This window comes from Rhinolophus ferrumequinum, chromosome 12 (genome assembly GCF_004115265.2).
Source record: "Rhinolophus ferrumequinum isolate MPI-CBG mRhiFer1 chromosome 12, mRhiFer1_v1.p, whole genome shotgun sequence".
Classification (NCBI taxonomy): Eukaryota; Metazoa; Chordata; class Mammalia; order Chiroptera; family Rhinolophidae; genus Rhinolophus; species Rhinolophus ferrumequinum.
Genome location: NC_046295.1, coordinates 25114935 through 25138627, shown reverse-complemented (window position 1 = coordinate 25138627; position 23693 = coordinate 25114935). Strand labels below are relative to the sequence as shown.

Genomic DNA, 23693 nt, shown 5'->3' with positions numbered 1-23693 from the left:
AACTCACAGGAGGGTATTTAGGACCACCTTGTACAATTCTGAGAAGGTTTTAAACCAATACAAGGTTTTAAAGAAATTATGTGTGACAGCAGCTCATACATTTAGCAAATAACACAAATTTAAATATCAGAAAATTTATCTCACACCAAAATAAAGAAAAGGCATGGACTCACAATTCTCCCTTACTCTTCAGAAAGGCCATCTAACTTCAGCTATAAAAATGAATACGCTCTGGCAAGAAAATGTGCTGAAGAAAGGATCTGCACGCCCACTCCACACACACAGTTTTGTTTTGTTTTTTTCCCTGCCCTAATTTAGTAAGCAGTGAACTGGGACAAAGACACAGTAGTAACAAAGAACAAAACATTTGCAAAAGGCAATGGCAAGACAATGGGCATTATCCAACCTTGTCAGCGTTGAACTGCAGAGAATCAGCAAATGGGTTAGTGCTGCTGAAGTTGTACTTAGGGTAAAGGTTGTGCGGCAAGAAAGGCAAAGGGGATTTCTAAAAGGAAACATAAGAGGCGCTGAGCGCAAAGAAATGTATTCAAAACAACTCAGTTTTAAGAACAAAGTACTTACTGATTTAAATAACTGTGAAACTAGATCTATCAGGTCTGGTAATTAATAACATCTATTAGATCTCATTAAATCTGGTAATTAACAACATCTATTAAACAACATGGAACTAAAGGTTTACTTCCAAGTGAACGGAATCTAAATCTGGTCCCAAACAACATAGGAAACCAGTCTGTCAAATGGATCCCAAATTTATTTTCACTGAATGTTCACTATCACAGACAGAGGCACATATACGTATTTTGCCCACTTTATATATTAATACCTGTACCACGCACTTTAGTAAACATGCTTCAAAATTAAAACCACAAAAGTTTTTCTTATGTACACTTAAAACCAAATTATGCTTTTTTGTGAAACAAAAAAAAAATAGTCATATCTGTTCCAGAATGCAAATTAAACATTTGTCTGCTAGTTTGCTGGTAACCTTCATTAGCCCTTCATCTTGTTTCCCAGTAAGGAAAGTTTTCAAACTTTGACTAAATATTAAGGTTACGATCAATAGTATTTATAATTAAATAATAAAATCAGTAAGTTTTAAAGAAATGAATCACTGTCCAGTGGTATTCTCTATTTCTGCCCACTTTCTGTGGAGGCAAGAACATTGATATATATATTTTTAAGTTTCCTATAAAAGTTCGCACATTACTGGGGAATTTATGAGGCTTTGGATAATATCTGAATTCCTGCCTTAGATTGTTTCTCATAGGTTTTGTGGCTTGCCTGTGATATACTGAGCTAGTACGGTTGGATTTGGATATACTTATTAAAGGTAGATGACTGCCAGATAGAATTTACCATTTTCATAGTTTAAGGGGGAAAAAAAAAGAAAATTAATTTCCTTAGCTCAGTAAATTCTCCTTCTCTTCATACCCGCTTATCTTTCTTTTGTTGACTGTATCTTTCAGGGGAAATTGCAGACATTTAAAATTCATTTGGCTCCAATGAAATGTTTGTGTTACTTCTCTCTATAAAAAAAGCTCTACTGGCAAGCATCAAGAGTACGGAGAGGTTGTCATACGACACTACCCTGTATGGGAGAACACTCTGGAAAGACTCTCTCTTCACTCAGTATGCCTGTACTAACGCTTATGCCACATTACCCTCTCAATCTGCTCTTCTTGCAATGTTTTTCCTACAGAGGGAAGATGGGAAAAAGAAATGGGCACAATGACATTTCTGCTCATCTCAACTTTCATTCTGCTTTTTAGTTTAAAATGTCAACTGCTGCTTCACAAAAGAGAAGATCACAAATGCTAAGGAATGTGACCATTTATTAAGGTGGAAGAAATGACTAGGCAGAGATTAAAAACATATGCAAAATCCCTCAATGCTATGGAAGGTGGAGATTATGTCTAATCTTGATACATGGAATTTTTACATTTTTCCTTTCCTGTATATGTCTGTAGAATAATATAAAACAAAACCACAATGGCAAAAAAACAGAGTATTTAAAGAGAGTTCTAGTTTTTTGTTTTGCCTTTTTTTTTAATTTGCAGCTCTTATAGGATTAGAATTTGGCCCTGAGAGCAGAGTATGAAAGTACAGCATGAGCACAGTTGTAGATCACTCTATTATTAAGGAAAGATTTATAGAAACAGACTATACTTCTTATTAAAAAACAAATGACGAAACTTCTGTTTATAGTCCCAGAGGCTGACAAAAATAGAAATGTTATTAACTAAGAAGCAGCATAGGGAAGACAAAAACATTCTCTGGCCCATATCAATAGAGCCCACCCTTTACTATGGCAATGCAGTCAGACTGAATTCTGTGAAGCTTCATACTGGTGAAATTATCAAGGCTAGTTCTGGGAAGTTCTGACTCTTGAAAGTCTAAGAGCCAAAGAGACTAACTGGCTTTTTAGCCTATGTACAAGGTTTTCCTGAAGCTTTATTACATGCACAAATAAAACATTGACCATAAAGAGGCTCTTATGTATTTGTGATTTTTTTTTTCCCCTTTAGATTATGGGAGACTAGATTTCTTTCTATAGGGAAGTAAATCATGGAATAAAAAGTTTATCTCATTTTAAATACAAAATGAATTCTAATTTCCCAAAGCAAAATATATATGTAGAGAAAGAAAAATAAATTTCCTCTACCTGTCACAGGCTCTGAGCTGGATCTCTGTAATAAGAAACAAATTAACAAGAGAAAAGTATAACTGTTGATTTAAAGTTTATGTGACAGAGAGCCGTCAGAAGGAAATATGAAGAAATGGCTAAACCTGAGTGGTTTTATAATAGGTTGGATGAAGAGTGGATAGTCCTGGAAAATATGATAGGACAAAAGAATCTGAGCCAAGTATAGTGAACCGAGGGGAATTCAGCAAAGCCTGTTCATTCAGATTCCTCTCAGCATCCCTCCATCTTTGGAGATAAGGACGCTCCTTTTCTACAAGTGTAGGGAGGGCTCTTCTCACGTGAGGGTCTGAGGACCTGCTTCAGGGGAGACGGGGAGATACGAGTCCTTGCAGCACCTGTCTTTTCTCAAATTCCTTTAGCTTACAACATGCAATATGCCAGGGTGCCGTATTTTGGGGTAGCATGTTCTGAACCCTGTCACATATAACATGAGGACACATGTCATTCTAAGAAAGATTTATCCTAGAGTATTTGCTATAAAATCGGCATAATTATACCTCAGATAATAGGAATATTTTCCAGGTGCAGGAAAAAACATCTTACCAGCTCATTAGAAAATGTGACTGGCATTGAAAGAAATGTTTGTAGTTTAAGGTTTTAAAAAGTAATATTGAGAATCCCACCCAGCAGTTTATAGTATTGTCCTAAATGATATAAAAGTTGGAAATTATAAATGAACAAAACAAAAAAAAAGGAATAAAACACTCCCACACATAAAAAATAGCTTCAACTTAAGTTAAACAGCCATTTACCGACATTATCATGCTGTGCCTATGTTTAACACAACAAATGGAAACAAATGTAGAAAGATTTATAGTTATTTAAACAAAATGGATAGCATTTGAAAAGAATGCAGTATGAAGCAGCCCTACCATTTGGCAGATTTTCTCATCTGAATAATTATTACCTAACAATAAACAACTGAATGATTAAAAACTGCAGATGTGAATGAAGATAACTGCTTGCAGGAAGAACTGCTAAATTCATTTCTTACAGTAAACCCAGAGCAGAGCTACACCTGTCTTGACAACAAAAGGAAGGCCCAATAGGATAAATCTAGTCACTTTTATTCCATGGCATAAAATATTGACAAGTTACTTTTACTGAGCTCATCTACAGAACTGTTGGCTACTTTCTTTCCATCATTTGGGCATCCATATCTAAATTTTAAAAATTAAAATTAAATGTATTTTAAGTAGAAAATTACATAGTGTAAGTTTTAGGTAATTCTTTGATCTTCCCTCACATATGTTGACATTTTCTCTTTAAAGACAACCAACCCTCAATGCTAATAAGCAGGTGTTTCAAAGAGAATCAGTATGTCAGGAGTGAGTGAACCTCTCTATAAGCTTCAGGACATCTCGGAAATTCCTGGAATGGTAGGCAAACTTTTCAGAGAATGCATATATTTCTGAAGAACTTTCAAAGCGGTATGTGGCCCAAATATATTTAAGAACTGCTGCACATTAAAAAAAATGATCTATCTATCTATCTATAAAATGCATTTATTTATTTACTAAGCAATAAAGAAGGTATAGAAAAAATAGCTTAAAACTCTTAGCATGATTCTCATGCTCAGCGAAATTAGGGCATACTCGTATCAAACACACAAAGCCTCATGTAGTATCTTCTCCATGAAAAACATCCCCTAAATGCACATATACTTTCTAAAATATTTTTAAAGCCATTTTCCTTGTGATAACTGATGACAAAATGGGTTAGTAGGTTGCTGTCCACCAGGGACTAATAAGCAACTGGGGCCAGGAAACAGCACTTACGAAATCACTGGTATAGAAGCATACAGCTGAAACCAAATCCATGATGAGAAATTTAATGTTCAGTGGGACAAATACATTAAAGGTCATTCACATGTGATCATGGGCTTGCATAAGCTGGAAAAGCTTTCTAGAGAATTTATAAAGAAAATGGAATCTGGCTTCTAAGGGACTCCACTAGAGGTCAATCTGAAAGGCTACACAACACTCCTCTTAACTTACACACTTTGTGACTGTAATGAATATTAAGAAGGGATTTCCAGGACAACTCAATTAAAAAATAAACCAAACAAACCAAAAAACAAACTTTTAACAAATCTCCTGAAATTCCAATACTTGAGCTCTTGCTCCTAGAGACAACTTGGCCCTGGAGATATCAGACTCCGAGTTGGACACTGTTTGATGCCTACCTTGCCCTCTGTGTTCGCTTACCCTTGGTCTGTTTATAATGCTCTGTACCATAAAGACTACAGGGTTGCCTGCTCTCCGAATGGCTTCCACAGCTTGTTCATGGCTTGCATCTCTGAGGTCCATTCCATCCACCTGCAATGGAAGGCCTCAGCTTAACATTTCAAGAATCTATAGAACAACAGAACAATTTGTGGATCTGCAGTTCTGAGGCTCCTGGAAAATGTTTCAGAATCAAAAATAAGACTACTTGTGAGGCTCCAAAACTTTTAATCTGTCCAGCAGACGTGGGGTCCCTTGTTGTGGACATAGATGTCTGTCTCCAATAATGGCTGAAATAATACTTAATTAGAACGAAGAGTCTGCCTTTGCTTTCCTTAAGCTGCTCAGTCGTTCCTTTAATAAGTCAGCATTATTAAAGAAATAAAATAAGGGAACTGCCCACTAGCACTGTCTTCATCATGACAATCACTGTACAATTGTTTTTCCAATTCACTACAGAGTGACTTGGGAAGTGGGTGGGTGATGTTTTGTGTATTTCTCTCTAGACAGGAAAGCATGAAGTTAAAAACAAAATTCTGACATTCAGAAATATCAGGTTATGGTAAGGTTAGTTTTGCAAAAGACTCTTTGGAGTAGACATGACAGGAGCTGCAAGTCAAGAAGTTGTGTTCATTTGTTAGTAATTTTTATATAACTAGCTTAGAAATGAAAGTTATTTTGTAACCTTTTATCGATCATGTCTTGCCTGGGTGATGATTAGCTCAGTTTATGCACTATATGAATAGGAAGGAAAATAGTTTTAAAGGCCAAATGCTAATCCTGTCAGAAAACCATAGGATACTATTATTTCCAATTACCACAATATGGCACATACAACAAAATAGCAAAATTAGAATGGAAACAATTCTGGAAAAGAAAATTATTAGATCTCTGCATAGAACACTATAACCCTTTAAAAGAATTACATATACATTTAACTGAAAAACCTCCCTCAGGTTGATACTTAGATGAAGTAACAACATCTCTTTCAGTGCACATTAAAAAAGGCTTCTAACTTTTTGTAGAATTAAAGTTAGTATTTATGTTTACTATATATTCCATTAGTGGGTAATTTTAATAGAACATTAAATATCTCTGCTCAAGTCCAAAGGACTATATACTCTGAATGAAATCATTTGCAAGTCTCTACTCATCTAGTCTACAGACATTTTCAGAAGCTCTTAGCAGAGACATGCTTTAGAATCCACAGGATTACAGGTCTAAAACTTTTATATTTATGAGAAAAACCCCTGCACATAATAGCACTCAACAAAACACTGTTAAACAGTAAACAATATTTTACAACACAAAAAAAATCTTTTTCAATTTGAAAAGGATGTTTTAACATTGTTAATAAATTTACACATTTTGGAGCAAACTATGATCAATCCTTTCTAGAAATAGTTACAAATATTTCTTACTTTCTCTACTTAGGTCAAAGGTATTTTAATAGTGAAGTATCCATAAAACAAAATTCCTTGTGGTAATCTAAAAATGGAAACTTTAGGTAGTAATCTAACTAAAAAAATTGTACTTTAAAAAGGGGCTGAGATTTCATCTAATGAAAGATACCAATGTAGGAAGAGAGAAAAAAACCCATCACTCTTCCTTATAAATGGTCAGAGAAAAAAATACACAGTCCTTGGTTTCTCTGAAATCTAAATCTTCTTCCTTCTTCAGCTCTCAGTAAAAATCAATCAGTAAAGGAATAAGTAAAAAGATCCCCAAAATGCTCATTTTACAATTGTGGTTAAGTTAAAACCTTCTTCTACACAATTAAGGCTTTTCAATGTGTAAGTTACACGGATTTAGAAAATGAGATACAATCACTTGTGTAAAGTAAATATAATGGTCGTTATAGTAATAAAGCCATTGGTTTCCATTAGGAAGTTGTCTATTTTGGTCTACTCTGTAAATCCCAACAATTCAGAAAATCTGGGTCAGGTACCCCTTCCTCTACCCTGTTAACTGAAACTATGTTTATCCTGATCAAATAATTTATGACACTGCTCTGAAGTGACTCAATTACTTGTCAAGTCTGTGCAACTTGACAGGCAGGCCTGGTGCCTTGTTTACTGTGCGATGCCCAGAGCCTGTGATAGCACCTGGAATGCAACAGCTGTTCCAGGAATATTTGTTAAGTAAATGAGTCAGTGCCTCATGAGAGAAGTCTATTTAACATATTAAACTTCGATGTGAATTAAGGAATTAGGTACAATTTGACCAAATGCTTCTCTCGTATATAACAAAATACATGTATGTGTGTACACATATGCATGTGTGTACACACACACACACACACACACACACACACACACTCCCTCAGTGATGAATGGGCACACCAGTGAGAAGGAGGAAAATCCGAGCTGGGAGTGGGGGCATTTGTATAAAAAGTAATCAGGGTCTTACCATAAAAGGTTTTATAAAAAGACTCACTTGGAAAAAATCTCATCCAAAAAAGCTTACAATGAAATGATACTGATAAAGTATTTCTTGAAATAAAATCTCATTACAGAACTTAATTATGATGTATATATTTTACATGTATACATACTTTTAAAGAATTCAAGTATTTCCCTGAGAACTTGGCTTTGTTTTTTAAACCAGAATTTCATTATTTTATCTCAGGGTCAATGGTTTTAAAAATGGTTGGTTATAGCTTCAAACATCAGTCTCTAGCAATATCAAGATATGTAATTGGTCACCATATATCAAAGAGAACAATTATGGATGAATAGAAACAAATAAGAAATGCTTTAACCACAAACACATTTTACTCTAATGCTGGGTTGGGTAATCAGTGTAAAGTTGATGATGCCCTTGGTCAAGTTTATGGGACAGATGAAGAATTTTAGCACATAAAGCTCACTGGAGGGTACCTCTACTATTCTATCTCCAGGTTTCAAGGTTCCATTTTTGCCAGCTGGGCTATCTTCAAGAACATGTTTGATGAAAATGCCCCTCATCACTTCACCATTGCTTAGACGACTGCCCATCCCTCGTCCACCAACAATGCTGATGCCCAAGGATTTGCTTGGTTCTCTCCAAAGTTCAACCCTTTAAAAAAATAAATAAAATGTTAAACTCATATACAAAAACATAAGGGAAAAGCTCATGACACCGGATTTGGCAATAATTTTTTAGATATGACACCAAAAGCACAGACAATAACCACAAAATAACCAAATTGAACTTCAACAAAATTATAAACTTTTATTCATCAAAAGATACTATAAGTAGAGTAAAATGATAACCCACAGAATGGGACAAAATATTTGCAAATTACATATCTGATAAGGGATTAGTATCTGGAATAAAGAGAGAACCCCTAAAACTCAACCACAAAAAATAACCCCTTTTAAAAAGGGCAAGGAGTTGAATAGACATTTTTCTAAAGAACATGCACAAATGGCCCATAAGTGCATGAAAAGGATAATTAATACCACTAATCATTGGGGAACTACAATCAAAACCATAATGAGATATCACCTCACACCCACTAGGATAGCACTATCAAAAAAATAAAATAAAACAGAAAATAAGTGGTGGCAAGGAGAAATTAGAGAAACTGTGAAGTATGAGCCCTTGTGCACTGCTGACAGCAATCTAAAATGCAGCCGCTACAGAAAAAAGTACGAGAGTGCCTCAAAAAATTAAAAATAGAATTACCATATGATCCACCAATTCCATTTCTGGGTATAGACCCAAAAGAATTCAAAGTATGGTCTTGAAGAGATGTTAATATTTGCACTGTCATATTCATATAAATATTATTCACAATAACCAAAAGGTAGAAGCAACCAAGTGTCCATCTGCAGATAACGGAATATTATTCAGCCTTAAAAAAGAACATTATGCTAAGTGACATAAGCCAGGCAAGTGAAATAAAGGACAAACACTATATGATTCCACCTACATGATTTACCTGGAATAGTCATATTCATAGAGACAGAAAGTAGAATGGTGGTTGCTAGAAGACAGGGAAGAGGATGGTTAAATGTGAATGGACTTAATGTCACTGATCTGCACACTTAAAATTGGTTCCAATGGTTAAAAAATATTTTTAAATTTAATGGAATAAAATATCTTTAGGTATGTTAATTTTTGCAAATACTATTTGCTGAATTTATTAAAGTTTCACCAGTAGTAAAAGAAGATCGTTTTAAATCCTTTTCCAATGATACGTTTTATGAGGTCTGATAATACTAATGTATTTCTAAAGCTGATTTGTTAAAAGTAAATAATGGACTCACCCTTCTGGCCGAGGCACAGACCAGCCTAAAAGTAGCATTTTTCAGGAGCTCTAATAGTGCAGATATTAAGTAATCAAGTTCAGCTACCCTTGAACTGACAGTTCTCAGCTTAGCAACACAATCAAGAGAAAGAACATCACTGCTCACGCCATGCCAGAAGATTATGTCTGTAGGACTCTGTCTTCCCAACGTTGATCTGGAAACTAACAGTTGGGGCATAAAGAGCAGTGGCTGACAAGATCCTACATGATCTGATCCCACCACCATCTCCAGAAAAGCGTCTTCCATGGCTCTCCACTTTCCTCTCTCCACTCCAGCAACCACATCGTCTTCGTACTGTTTCTAAATTTCAACAGACATGTTCTCCTGCTTGGGGGCCTTGCACTTGCTCCTTCCTCTGTTTTAAATGCAATTCTTCTACCCACATAAGAAACCCATGAATTTATATCCAGTAACTGCAAATAGTTATAAGAGCTATGAATGAATTGAAAGTACCTGCCCTGTGAGAAGGTTGGGATAGTCATATAAAAATAAGGTGATGGACAGTGAGGTGTTTGGCTAAGACGAGTGAGCAGCTCAGGGTAAGGAAACAGAGATACCAAGCAGAGAGCTCTAAGATACAACAGTGAGTCTGCAATCTGCTCCATGCTGAAGGAAGGAGGACGGTGGAGGACATCAAACAGGAGAAGAGAGTATGGTCCAAACATGCCCTCAACCTTGACTTTACAGGTGCTTCCAGCAGAGAGGAAAGGTACGGACTCTTGTGAAATGAGGAAGGTCCCAGAAAGAAAATGCTGTGGGGAAAAAGCAGCACCTCACAGGTAGACTGAGACGACAGGCAACTGGTCAGATAAAGTCAGATGATGAGACACATCTTTTCTTTGGGGAGCACTTTTTTTCTTTATTAGAAATCTATAATCCTAGGGACTCTACCTGTGTAGTTTAAAAGGATCTCACCATGATCTTTGATCTCATAAAATTTGTGTCAATAGTTTAAACTACTTAAAATCCTATTCATCATTTTCTTTCACTCAAGGAATTCTGTGAAAGACAAAAACCAACAGCCTTTCTTGTTTCTTACAGCAGTTCCTAAGGTAAAATGGCAAAGTAAAGAAGTTAGTAAAGCTAGTCATTGTATTTAATATTTAAGAATCCGGAATACATGGATGGGACTCCTTATCTCTTCTCTTAAAAAGGAAGAAATAAAATAAAACAAGAATGAAATGTCTCCTGGGGTTCTTTGTGGTCAGTGTAAATTAAGAAGTGATTCAAAACACTAATTCAAAAGATACACACATCCCTATGTTCACTGCAGCATTATTTACAATAGCCAAGATATGGAAGCAACCTAAGTGTCCATCGATAGACAACTGAATAAAGAAAATGTGGTACATATATACAATGGAACATTACTCAGCCATAGGAATATTACTCGGCCATAAAAAAAGAATGAAATCTTATCATTTGCGACAACATGAACGGACCTAGAGAGTATTATTGTGAGTGAAATAAGTCAGACAGAGAAAGACAAACACTGTGTGATCTCACTTATAGGTGGAATCTAAAGAACAAACTAAATAGTCAAAAAAAAACAGAAACAGACTCATAGATACAGAGAACAAACCAACGGTTGCTACATGGAGAAGGGTGGGGCTGGGTTAAAACGTGAAGGGATTAGAAAGTAAAAATTGGCAGTTACAAAATAGTCATGGGGATGTTAAGTATAGCATAAGGAATATAGTCAATAATATTGTAATAATTATATATGGTGCCAGGTGGGTGCAACAGTTATTTGGGGGATCACTTAATAAATTATATAAATGTACGTTACCATTATGCAAGACATTTCACTCTTGTTTTATTTTATTTCTTCCTTTTTAAGAGAAGAGAGAAGGAGTCCCACCCATGTATTCTGGATTCTTAAATATTAAATACAATGACTAGCTTTACTAACTTCTTTACTGAAACTAATAAAATATTGAATGGCCACTGTAATTGAAATACAAAAGAAACATTGAAAAAAAGAAAGTCATATGAAGGAAAAAGGAAATAAAGTGATTCTTTTAATTTCTTTACTAATAAAAATAACAGCAGCAGCAAACACTTATTATGGTCTTCTCACGTGCTCAGCATTATTCCCTGAGTCCCACTGACTCCCATCTAATTCTCATATCATCTCTGTGAAGTGGATACTATTACTAGCCCCATTTTACAAAGAAGGGAAGAGACACAGAGAGATTAAACAACCTTTGGATAATAGTACCGTATGCTCACACAGGGTTTGGCACAGATAGCAAAGTATTTTTAAATGTACTCCCTAGAAGAAAGGCTGTAACTGCTTAAAACTTTGGAGAAGATAACGAAAGACAGACGGCCAAAATGATCCCAGTGCTGAGGAATCAGAATCATTATTCACTGAATAGAACATGGCAAACATTATGTGGAAAGAAAAAGGAGACCTACAAAAGAAAAATTTTATAGAACATATCCTGAGTCAGTTTTACGCAAAAATGGCAGCCTTTCTTGAGACCAATCTATAGGTTTAAAAAGAACGCAATTCAGAAAAGCAAAAGTAAAACAGAGCTCTGAGGCCAGGCTGCCTGAGCTCTGAGCAGAGTCCTCGGGTTCAAGTCCTGCTCTTTTGCTCCTTAACTGTGTGACCCTCTGCAACTTATTTAATTTCTTACTTTCCTCATCTTCAAAATGAAGACAATAAAATCTCTACATCTGAGAGATGCTGTGATGATTAAAGCTAATGAATACATGTAAAGTGAAAAACAAAGCTTTGGAATACAGTAAACAACGAACAAATCTTTTATTACTCTTATTATGATGATTATGATTACTAAAGTAATGTAACTAAGGAAGATATAAAATTTAATCCATACGACAAATGAGCAAATTCGAATCCTACCTCCTCAATCCTGTTACACCTTTACATTGGTTATTAAGACAAGGTAGGGGGGAAAGGAAATCTCATATTTTGGAAAAAGAAGGAAAAAATGGCATATGCACCTTATGAAGCAAGTTAACAACCTCTAATAAAGTAAATAATACATTTCAATCTATAAGCCAGCAATTCCAATTCTGGGTATATACCCAAATTCTCATATGTAAGTAAGGAAATGAATATATTTACTGCACAGAATTATTATAATAGTGAATTACTGTTAGCTGTTCACATCAATCTGGGAATAAACTATGGTATATTCATATACTGAAATGCACTGCAACAACTAAATTGAATGAATTTGATCTTTAAGTATCAACATGATAGATCTCCTAAACATTGGACTGAGAGAAAAGTAAGTAAGCTGGGAAATGATACATACAGTTTGATGCTAATTCTGTAAATGAAGGTCACAGGGCAAAATAAGAGTAATACAGCTTATTTACAATTTTAAAATTTACACTTTGCTAAAATTTCCATACAAACTAAAATTTTTTGACTGGAAGAATGAATGCCCCAAGTTATAAAGCATATTCATAACACTTGCCCTGGTTATTTTGGTAAGCTTCCTCATAATATTCTGTGAGCATAATGCTCTATGAACTTTCCCCCAATAGTCCCTTAGTACTTCTTTTTTTTTTAAATTATTTAATTAAAGTTTATTGGGGTGATCATTATTAGTAAAGTTACATAGGCTTTAGGTGTACAATTCTCTAAGAGAAGAGTGCAGAGAACCTTCTTTAAGACTTACGGAAGCTCCAGACATATTCTCTCTATAAGGTAGCTAACCACTTTTAGAGACACCCCTTAGGGCGATATGAAAGTTAAAATTTAGGATAAAAATATAAAAATCATCCGGTCCATAATTACACTTAATTCTTTCTTATAAGACAACTGCATAATGATTCGTGTGTGCAATCCTTTCTATTTGCTTAGTTGTTAGTGATGATAACTGGCAATGCCAATCACCAACTGAATGTGCACTCTGTACCAGGCACTATGCTCAGAATCTCACATGCATTCGCACACTGAATTCTCCCCCAAATTTAAAAGGTTCTATTATTAATCCCATTTTAAAGATGAAGTAACTGAGACCTAGCAAAGATTAACCAACTTGTCTCAGCAAAGTGTCAAAGCTAGAATTCAAATAGGGCTCTTGTTGACTCCAAACAGTGCCTTCTAAACTATTTCTGGCCAAACTATTTCTTTTCCTGTGATGACTATTCTCCAACAAAATTCAAGTTTATCACTATGGTTACCAACTACAAACTAGTTTCATCAAACTTACTTTTGCCTCCATCCTCAAAAAAATAAGAAACTTAACCTTTTTATATTTCTGCCCTAGATCTAGCACTTATATTCTGTTCTGAATATGGGAGCTAATGTGGAGAGACTTTGATTTCTTTAAGCAGGCTAAACAGCTTTTTTAAAGAATTCAAATTAAAAAGTCATTTTATTTACTTATTTTGCTTAATTTTTATTTAGTTCAGTAATTTAAAAAATGTTTATTAAATTTATCGTGGTGACCTTGTTTAGTAAAATTATATAGGTCTCAAGTGTACAATTCTATAATCTATCATCTATGTATTGCATAATGTGTTCTCCACCCAGAGTCAGTTCTCCTTCCATCACCATGTATTGAATCCCACTCCCCTTCCTTTCAGATGGCTGGAAACACCTACTGTTTTTCTGTGAGAGCAACATAACAACTTTTCTACACTTTGAATATAATAACTCAACCTAAAAAATGTTTAAATGTGATGGCTGCCGCCTCAAGTTCATTTGTGGGCAAGGAAAATCATCAAACTGTATTATAATGCTGATGAGTAGACACTGTTCTCTCTTGAGCATTTTATTTATTCGCTATAGAATATTAAATGTTTACTAAGTGCAAGGCACAACTACGACAGTCGCCTTTAGATCTGTTTAGAGGGAATGCCCAATGATTACTTACATTTTACACTTAATGCAAAATACCTTCTAGTTTTGTTTATTTTGTGGGTCTCTAATATTGCCTCCCTAAGTACCTTACAGATTCCTAGAAGGGCGGATTTACGTCTTATACTTCCCTGTTGTTTACAAAATCATCTCCTTCTTCTTGGGATCCATAATCATGACTCAATAAATATCTATTAAACTGAATTTGATTTTACTTAACATAAACACAGAAGTATACTTTAGTGATGTATAGTGATATAGCTGAGCATATTTAGGAAAATCATCTTTTCTAATACATATGAGATTAGTTCTAACAGAGCATGGGTTAGAATAACTGCAGTCTGTGATAACAAGATGCTTACTAATGTGCATGCACACACACATATACGCGCTTTGAATACAGATGTTTGAATATATAGTGTCTACAAATTCCAGAGAAATTTAAATTAATTATTTGATTGTTTACCTAAGATCAAACTCCACAGAAAATAGCACCCATTCCAACTACCTACGCATATTTCCTCTAGTTAATTTTTTTTAGTCCCTACTATATGCCAAATCCTTGTACACATGTCAGTTTTAACCCTGTATGATACATATTACCCTCTCCACTATACACATGAAGAAATGGAGGGTAAGGGAATATTAAACAACTTGCGCAGTGTCCCAGTTGCATGCTGGAACCCAGTATTTGAAACCAGTACCTCCTATCTTCAAACACTGAGGAGGCAGAAGACCTAAACAGTCCTTACCGCCTGGGCTGATTCCAGTTGCTGTAGGCTGCATTCTGAAGTTCACTTTCCTCTCCCTCCCCTTCTTCTCGCTCTGGTAATTCTGGAATGTCTCTGTAAAAGAGTTATACAGTGAGAACCCCAACATCCTAGTAAAATCATGGAAAACTGTCTGATGTATACTTTATTACTGGGTTGGCTAAAAAGGCAGAACTGCTTGCTATTGTCACCAGACTTGGCCAATAAATACATAACATTATACATTAAGGGGAAAAGAACACCTGATCAAATAAAATAAAAACCTTACATCAGAGTCATTCTACCGTAACTTAGTCTGAAGACACAACTGAACAATAAGAGTCTTGTCTAGTCCCTTTTCTGATGAAACATGAGAGAATATAGGAATGAAATGAGAAGAAGAGGATAAGTAGCAGAATTTTAAAGAAAAACTAGTCCACAAGTATTTCTTAAATACCTACCATGTACAAGAAGGTAGAAGCATCATGTGTGTTACAAGCTTGCACAGCCCTGATTGATCTCTGCCCTAAAAGCACTTATCATTAGGTATATGCCAGGAGTTTATCATCTCTGCTCCCTAAGGATGTAGCAATGCTTTCCTGACAACTTATGAAGAAAGATGGAAATACTTTTGGTCCAGCTTCAGCTGATTCAGAGAGGCCAGACACAGAACACTCCTTACAGGAAGCAGTTTACAATGTACCTCTGTTCAAGCTCCCTTTTCAATGTCTGTAGGAGTTCCAATTTTGCCAAATGTCAGGCATGTAATAAAATGTGTCCAGTCAAGTAACACATAAGGGCAATAGAGAATGGTTAAAGCAATTATGGGGAGTCCTTATGCTATTAGTAAAAACTGGATTTAAGAAAAATGTTCACACATTCATTTGAAAGTAGAGAAGGCTATAAAAATTCTGATTCAAAACTGATTTTCACTTTATTTTCATAGAAAGTGAAAAATCTAAAGAAAGCATATGCTCAAATTTTATCCATTCTCCATTGACAGAAATACTGAACTCTGTCAAATTATACAATCTTTAGACTTTGAGGTCAGAAGTCATTAATCCAAGACTCTATCTCTGTTGAAATGTGTTTCACAACATTTCTGGCAAGTAAATGTCCAGGCTCTCTTTGAACATCTCATTCTTTCTCTGATCTGAATGTTAGGTTTTTAAAACATTTTTATTAAATTTATTTCAGTGACACTGGTTAATAAAATTACATAGGTTTCAAGTACACAATGCTATAATACATCAGCTTTATAATGCATTGTGTGTTCACAACTCAAAGTCAAATCTCCTTCCATCACCATATATTTGAATCCCTTCATCCTTTCCCACCTTCCCCTCATTCCCCTCTCTCTGGTAATCACCATACTGTTGTCTGTCTATGAGTTTTTGTTTGTTTGTCTTGTTTGTTCGATTGTTGTTTTCAGTTTTATATCCCACATGTGACTGAAATCATGGTGGCACATATATACAATGGAATACTACTTGGCCATAAGAAAAGATGAAATACTACCATTTGTGACAACATGGATGGATCTTGAGAATATCATCCAAAGTGAAGTAAGTCAAATAGAAAAAGTCATGAATGTTACAAATTTGTGTTCAACTGTTAAAAGGAAATCTACCTGCCTATAGGTCCTGCCCATTGGCTGTGTGTCTGAATTCCCCTCCTGTGCAAGGCTGTGCAAGAGGCTGGGGTTCTGAGATCCGTGGCCTGACAGTGGGACAGGACTGCTGGGAATAGAGTCACAAAAGGGGGGATTTAAAAAAAGACGTTAAGAAGCTGATTGAGAATGAGACAGTCTGAGTGAAGCTGTTATCTGGAAGCTATGAGGAGGAAATGTGAAGACTAGTCCTAACCCTCTGGAAATACAACTGGAGAGACTATGATAGAAAAAGCAGGTATGGCAGACAGACAAGAACAGAAATAAGCCCTGAAATATTCAATGACAGCCATGGGTGTGGGGGGAGGTTCTTACCCCTGTGAGCTATTCAGAAACACTCTCAGACATAGTGCATCATATGCTCATGCCTCTTTAGCTATAAGACGACCTATATCCTGAATCCTTTGATACAAAAGCACCACTCTCTTCAAATGATTCTCTAATCTTGAATCCTTCCACTAACCCAGATATGCTCTTATAAATATGCTTATTATTCTTTACCCATCTTAGAGTGTGGTTTATGGGACTCAAGTGTCATGTGTTCCAAAGAGCAGAATGGACCGATTCTCTTCCTCCTGTACTCACCCAGCCAAAAATGAATTGACTTGTTTGCATCCATGTTTGTTGAATACCAATGAAATTTCTGTCAACTATAATAACTTCTTTTTCATCTACATTTAAGTGCCAGAAATTGGCACAAGGTCACACAGTAAAGTAGAAGTGAGATTTTAATTGAGGCCATTTTACTACAAAACCTGAGCTCTTAACCTCCATGCTATGCTGCCCGTATTTTTATCCTTGGCTTGTGCAATTCTTTCTTTGGATCCAGTGGTTAAAAATCAAGGAGTCTGACTGCTTACATTCTGATCTCAGACCTGTTATTAACTATGGAACTTAGACAAGTTCCTTAACATCTCTCGGTGCAGATTCCTCCTCTGCAAAATGTAGATCATTTTATTTTGTTTTGAGCACCTTTATAGTAATAGCAAATAAACTACCATTAGTCACAGCACAGCCAAGGTCATTCTCCTTTCTGTGTTGAGGGAGTGGGAGGGCACAGTGCTAAAAGTGGCTTTTTCTCTCTAATACATCGTGAGTGCATTTAAGGCCTTAGAGCTTAAAACAAATATGGCATTACCTTGGCATATTCTTTAATTAAGCCATTTGAAATGATATTTCAGAGGGCTATTGAAATGACTGCTTTTACCATTCTGCCAGAAAGCATCAGGAAACTATAACCAATTAATGTGATTAACCCTGAGATGGATATTCTAGAGTGGAGTGTGCTTGAGCTTTGTACAGGGTGAATACTCCTTTTCCCATAAAATTCACGAGAGCCCAAGGGCCACAACATTTCTTTCCTTTACTAAACACATAACATGCCTTTCCCTTCCTTGACACTTTCTGTATTACTGTGGTCACGTGCAATTTGCAGAGGAAATAATAATGTCATATTGTGATGCTTATCGAGTCAGTGGACACCGAAGTGTTCTGGGATGTTCTGACATTCTCTGAGGAATGGTAGAACTCTTCTGAGAAGACCTCAGAATGTTTGCAGACCCATTTCTGCTCTGCAGCATGCTCAAAGAGAAATCTGGTACTCAGTTGCCAACGCAACTGAAAAAAACAGGTCCACAGCTAAGAATGTAAAATGGTACACTATTCGTGGAAAGCAATTTAACATTATTTCTCTCCCTGTGCTGAACTCAGTCAGCACCAGCATCAAAACCAGGTTCCTGCTTTCCCTAAGGAAAAAAAAACAAAAAACAAAAAAAACTTTTTCCTGTATTATTTAAAGGTTCTTAATACATTGTGTATCAAGAGCCTTTAAAAAAGCCATACTCTGTTTCCTAACATGCATATATACCAAGATGTTCAGCTCAACATTCTTTAAGAGTAAAAAATAACCATTAAAAATGTTTCTCAGTCTGAATGTATGCTAAAAAAGAAACAGAATTTCTGAAGATGTTTGAAAATACTCACAAGAGAAGAAAAAGCATGATGAAATACTACACAAATTGTCAGTTCCAGGGAATTCATGAAATAATACTCAGACCTGAGGTGAATTCTCCAAACTCAGTATGTTAAAAGTGCTATATTTAGTGGTATAATTAGAGATAATTTTAGTTTCTTGATTTGAACTTTCATGTATTTTCCAAATTTTCCACACTATATAATAATTACTTAAATAAGAGGAAAAGGGGATAATATTTTTGTAATGCTGAAAGAGAGAAAGGAATTCAATCTCTTTCATTGCGAGTCCTTCTGACTCTGAATTCAAAACTATTTTATAACCTGCTGTATCATTCATTCACTGTAGTAGATTTACTATTTCATTTACCTGCCAGTGTATGAAGAAAAAATATCCAGTGCCATAATTCCTCCAGATTGTTGTCCCAAGTTTATTCTGAACTCTTCCAAATGTTCCGCAGGCACATATGTAATTCTGGAACAGAACATAATCCATGAAGGCAAAGGGAAGTAAAGGTTTGGCTCATTGTTAGGAGAAGCTTCCAAAATATAGGAATAAAATTATATTGTCTCTTCAGCCCTACTTTTTCACACACCTCCTTTAATCAGTTTATTCTGCAGAAAATCCAAACTTCAAAAAAATAAAGAATCCTATAAGTAAGAATAACAACAGAAATTAAAATTTAAAATGCTGCTGATAAATTATGTGTTTACTAATAATCGTATGGGGGTGGAAAACAGCACTATTAATATTTTCAAAGGAGAAGACTAAAACAACTTTTTGAATTGAGAAACATCTATAAATCCTTCGGAAAATAACTGTCAGTAATGACATTAATTTTATCCAAAGATTCTTAGTTCCCTTGGCAGAAACAAATAGTGTGTATGCTATTAAAACACTGGGTATCATAAATAACTTTACATTTTTCCATAATGCATAATCAATTATGGATATTAACAATCATTACTAATAAGTATATATTAGCTCTATTAAGTTATGAACGCTCAGGTCTGAAAGTCAAGTTATTATACGTTTATGTCAAGTCTCTCTTACTAATTCGTGGCAACTTCTCATAAGTTAATTTTAGTTTCATAGAAAAGCCTATTATTTACACTTGAATGGCTATTTACTAATTTAACAAGCACTGGCTGAATGCCTCTAATATTAAGGCACTGAGTTAGATGCTGACTACAATTGTAAGGTGCAGAAAAGGACACTGGAAAATTCAAGTTCACCGTTGTCCTATAAAGCTTTATAGTTGATACACTTGTCTAGTAGGTTGTCCCAAGATCCTCAAATTAACGACTAGCAAGGCAAAAGAAATACTGCATTTGAAGACTGTTCAGCATGTTTGTACAACTAAAAAAAAAGGGTATATAAAAATACACAATGTAAAAACCATGAATACTATTAAAACAGCTATCCGTAACTTATCCATAAACATAAATATTAAAACCTTAGCAGTGGAGTGCAAGGATAAAAAGATTGCCTTTTATGTTACAATAAAAGAAGAACTATACCAATGTCATAATTTATTGAATGAGGAGGACATATAATTTCAGATATATTGGTTATTCCATAAAAAGCATTCACTCTGTGAGAGGTCATTTAGATTTGGAGTCAGAAGACACAGTTCTGTTGTTCATCAGGAATGTGACGGGAGGGTAAATCATCACAGCTGAACTGTCATCTATCTATTCAGTCACAAAAAGAACATCACTTTTGATGAGGCAATTGTAAGTTGAGATGCATAACACAAACGTAAGGCAGTGTTCTAAACGGCATCAGCTAGCCTTGTCACACCTGATTCACATGGCAAAATCAGTGGACCCTTGGGATCTCTTCTTCATGACACTTTTTCCTCGAGGACCAACAAATGAAGCAGAAAGCACAGTTCGGTGGATTTAGGACCAGGCTGGGTAAGAGAGTTGCATTCTAAGTCTGACTCTACTTCATGTATTTATCTATAAAAATACCTGCACTATGGTATTAAAAATATATTCAATAGTAAATTTACATTTATCCTTTCAAAAATCATGAGTCAAAAAGATATAACACATTGTACCTTTTGTACACATATATATCTTTTGGAAAAGAAGATTAGACTATTTTACAGAAAGTAAAATAAAGGTAAACATAAAACTCCAAACCTGAAAAGCCTATTCAAGAAAACTAGTATTATTTCTGAAGATTCAATAACAATAAAACTCATAAACAAAACCTTAAGGAAAAAAGCCAGGAAGAGGTGAGGGAGGGGGAAGCTAGAACACAGCAGTGAAAATAATAATAACCAGTTCAAAGTATTTAATTTTTTAAACTGGTTTAAGAAGGAAAAGATGTTTCTATCCCAAACAATGTTAATGAATTTTCCTCTGTATCTGGTCAAAGTTGGTTTTCCTTTTGTTAAAGGGTGAGGGAGAGGGATTGTTACAAACATGTTTTTTCTGATATTTTAAGTAACAGTGAGAAGGGGTAAACAAGGCAGCTTTCCATACACATGTAGCCCAGTACAGACATCGAGGCCACCAAAACAAGCATCCCATAATGCAATAGCACATGCAGAGAAATACGGACACCCAAATCCCCCAAATAGTCAACAAAGAACACCAAAACTAAATGATGAACAGTGTAAACACAGAGAAACTGCTTATGTGTGGGTTATGCTAAAAATTCTTAAACGTAAATTAACCTTTGGTTACACATGGAGTGAAAGAAAAAAGAATAATATTAGTGATGCCGAAATGTGACACGGCTCTTAATCTAGAGACTGTGCCTGCACATGCAGACAGGATCCTTCCCTGACAAAGGAGCTTAAAAGCTTAGTAGTTGGAAAATATGATTTTCAAATGAGAGCACAATCATCAGTGCCATGTGAAAATGTAACAATCTCATGGCTCTGTTGGAATTTATATTCTTTTATAAATGAAGGGGAAGAAAAAGCCAAAATGTATACACTGAATTTATATCTGGATCCATCCCAGCATCAGGAGGTTACAAAAGCATGAAATGGTTTTCACAGACAAGTTGTAACACACAGACATAATGAGCTTTTGAATCACCGATACTCACACATGAAAGGGGGCTCGATCATCAGCAGGTGCTGTAGAAAATCTAGAATGGGAAGCATACGCCGCAGCATCTTTTTACAATGGTGTTAACACATGTCAATGTCTTGTGCTGAATATGAGATGCATACATATGTAGTTAAAAGTGGGTGCTCCTGGTTGTTTTTCTCCCCTTTCCACCTCCCTCCTATCTACACCTCCCCCAGAAAAGCATCTGCTCTTTGCTGGTGTCTATAGCAGTGATTATTAACAAGCATAGGAAAATGTAACTGCAATCACTCTTTTATCCCTTGATCAGGAATTCATCCCACACTTTAGGTTAAGGCAGGTGAATTCTGATTCAGCTCGGTAATTATCTGGCAGATGTTACCAGCAGCTGCTGCTAAGCGCAAAACCCTGGCTATTATTACAGAAATATAAAAACTCCTGGCAAGGTGGAGTGAGAAGTGAAACAGAATGCATTCTGGTGAGGCTTCACATCTGGTTTTCCATAGAAAATAATGAAACCTGGAACTTAAACTGGCTGTTCTTCAACTCTTGAAACTCAAATTATCTACCCAGGCATGCATGAACGCACACACACAAAGTTCCTAGCTATCCATGGGAGAAGGCAAAAAAAGAAATCCAGTGCATTGTCTCAAAAAGCAATGCTTCCCCTAAAACCAGTTATGTAACTGAACCATTTAGTTGTCTTTTTTTGTGTTTTTTTTTGTTGTTTTTTTTTAAGTCCAACCAATACAGTGCTCTACCACCACTCCAGATTAAAGTAGATTCATAACAAGAAATAAAGGGGAAGAAACATGGGTGGAGCCTAAATCCAGGCAATGACTACAAAGCTTAATTGGCCAGAGGCAATGTACGGCTCCATTCGTGGTAATGGGAGGCCAAGACTTTCCTTTTGGGAGGATTACTCAGAGCTTTCAAGGTAATTCTAACCCTTTTGTTTCATGAAAGCAGATCAGGAGGGCACAGAGCCAAAACACCATGCAAAAATGCATGGAAAGTCGTTATGCCCTGGTCAATCTAAACGGCTATTTGTTTTGTCATTTAACACATTTTTCTGAAAAATGATTATATGATTCTAATATCTTTTTATCATTTACCCCATGAATCAAACCATAACCATTTGAATCACACCTTTCGTAGGACACTTGAGAAGGAATCAATGTGCTTTGTTGGTATGTGCGTATGTGCACACAGCCAGCACGCGAGAAAGAGATCAACTGACTGAGTGACTGATTTCCAGAGGAGGGAAGGTTGTGGTGAGTTTTCTTATTTTCCTTTTTTAATGTAAGAGACTACATTACATTTTGCCCCCTGGGATCCTCAAGCAATTATTTATGAAGCTCTCTAGATATCCTTCACAGTCATAATAAAGCTGCTGTCCGCATGACCAGGTATATTTTGGTGCTGAGTCAGAAGGTGGGAAAACGAATAAACAAACAAAAAGCAAAACAGAACAAACAACAGCAACAAAAGTGAGAAAAGGAGAAAAAAGACTTTTGGAGCTGGGCATCTTTTCTAGAACTGACTAGATGCACGCCTTGTGTCAAATCAACGTCACAATGGCTCCCTTTTAAATTCAGCAGTACATCAGAACAGAGGAAGAAAGCTAGAACCAAGATCGATTATGGTGCTCAGAGACCTGCATCAGTGCTCACAGCAGAACACGGGCATTCTCACGTAATAAATCAAGTGATCAGTTACGAGACCATCTGCATTTTATACCACATATAAGCTATGTAAGCTAAAACCCTGGCCATAAAGAGTCTCCATGTGGATGTGTATCATTCATCTTTTAAGCAAAAGAAATGGACATTGGACCACAAGTGGTGAGGAAAACACTTCAAGTTGCTCTTTTCTCTTAGTATCGAGGCTTTGACATTTTTTGTAATATTCACTTGTACTATCATTAATAAGATAATTAAGGAATTGTCAGAGGATCTGATGCTCTGCTCCATTATAAAACAAAAGTCCAAAGGCATGCAAAAATAGGAATGCCCATTAGTGAAACGCTGTCTCAAAATATTATTTTTTATAAGACAGCAGAATCCACTCCAAACAGTATATATTTTTCTACTTTTTATTGATGGCAGAATGAAAAACAGATTGTAAATATTGTTTTTCTTACCTCGGCTCTAGCAATA

The 23693-nt window shown here is 35.7% G+C and overlaps 1 protein-coding gene across 18 annotated transcripts in view; it reads right to left on the bottom strand.

The window, feature by feature from the left end:
- The window catches only part of MPDZ (multiple PDZ domain crumbs cell polarity complex component), a 154593-nt gene that overhangs the window by 33486 nt on the left and 97414 nt on the right, over positions 1-23693 (bottom strand). For 7 of the 18 annotated variants that reach the window (XM_033122846.1, XM_033122849.1, XM_033122854.1 and 4 more), the window contains 6 exons: positions 21551-21592; positions 18851-18955; positions 14844-14936; positions 7830-8007; positions 4933-5043; positions 407-505 (listed from right to left, as the gene is read on the bottom strand). In XM_033122846.1, coding sequence (XP_032978737.1) covers positions 407-505; positions 4933-5043; positions 7830-8007; positions 14844-14936; positions 18851-18955; positions 21551-21592 — 628 coding nt within the window. The remainder of the gene's footprint in view (positions 1-406; positions 506-4932; positions 5044-7829; positions 8008-14843; positions 14937-18850; positions 18956-21550; positions 21593-23693) is intronic. The other 11 variants (XM_033122848.1, XM_033122852.1, XM_033122855.1 and 8 more) reach the window with 6 other exon arrangements.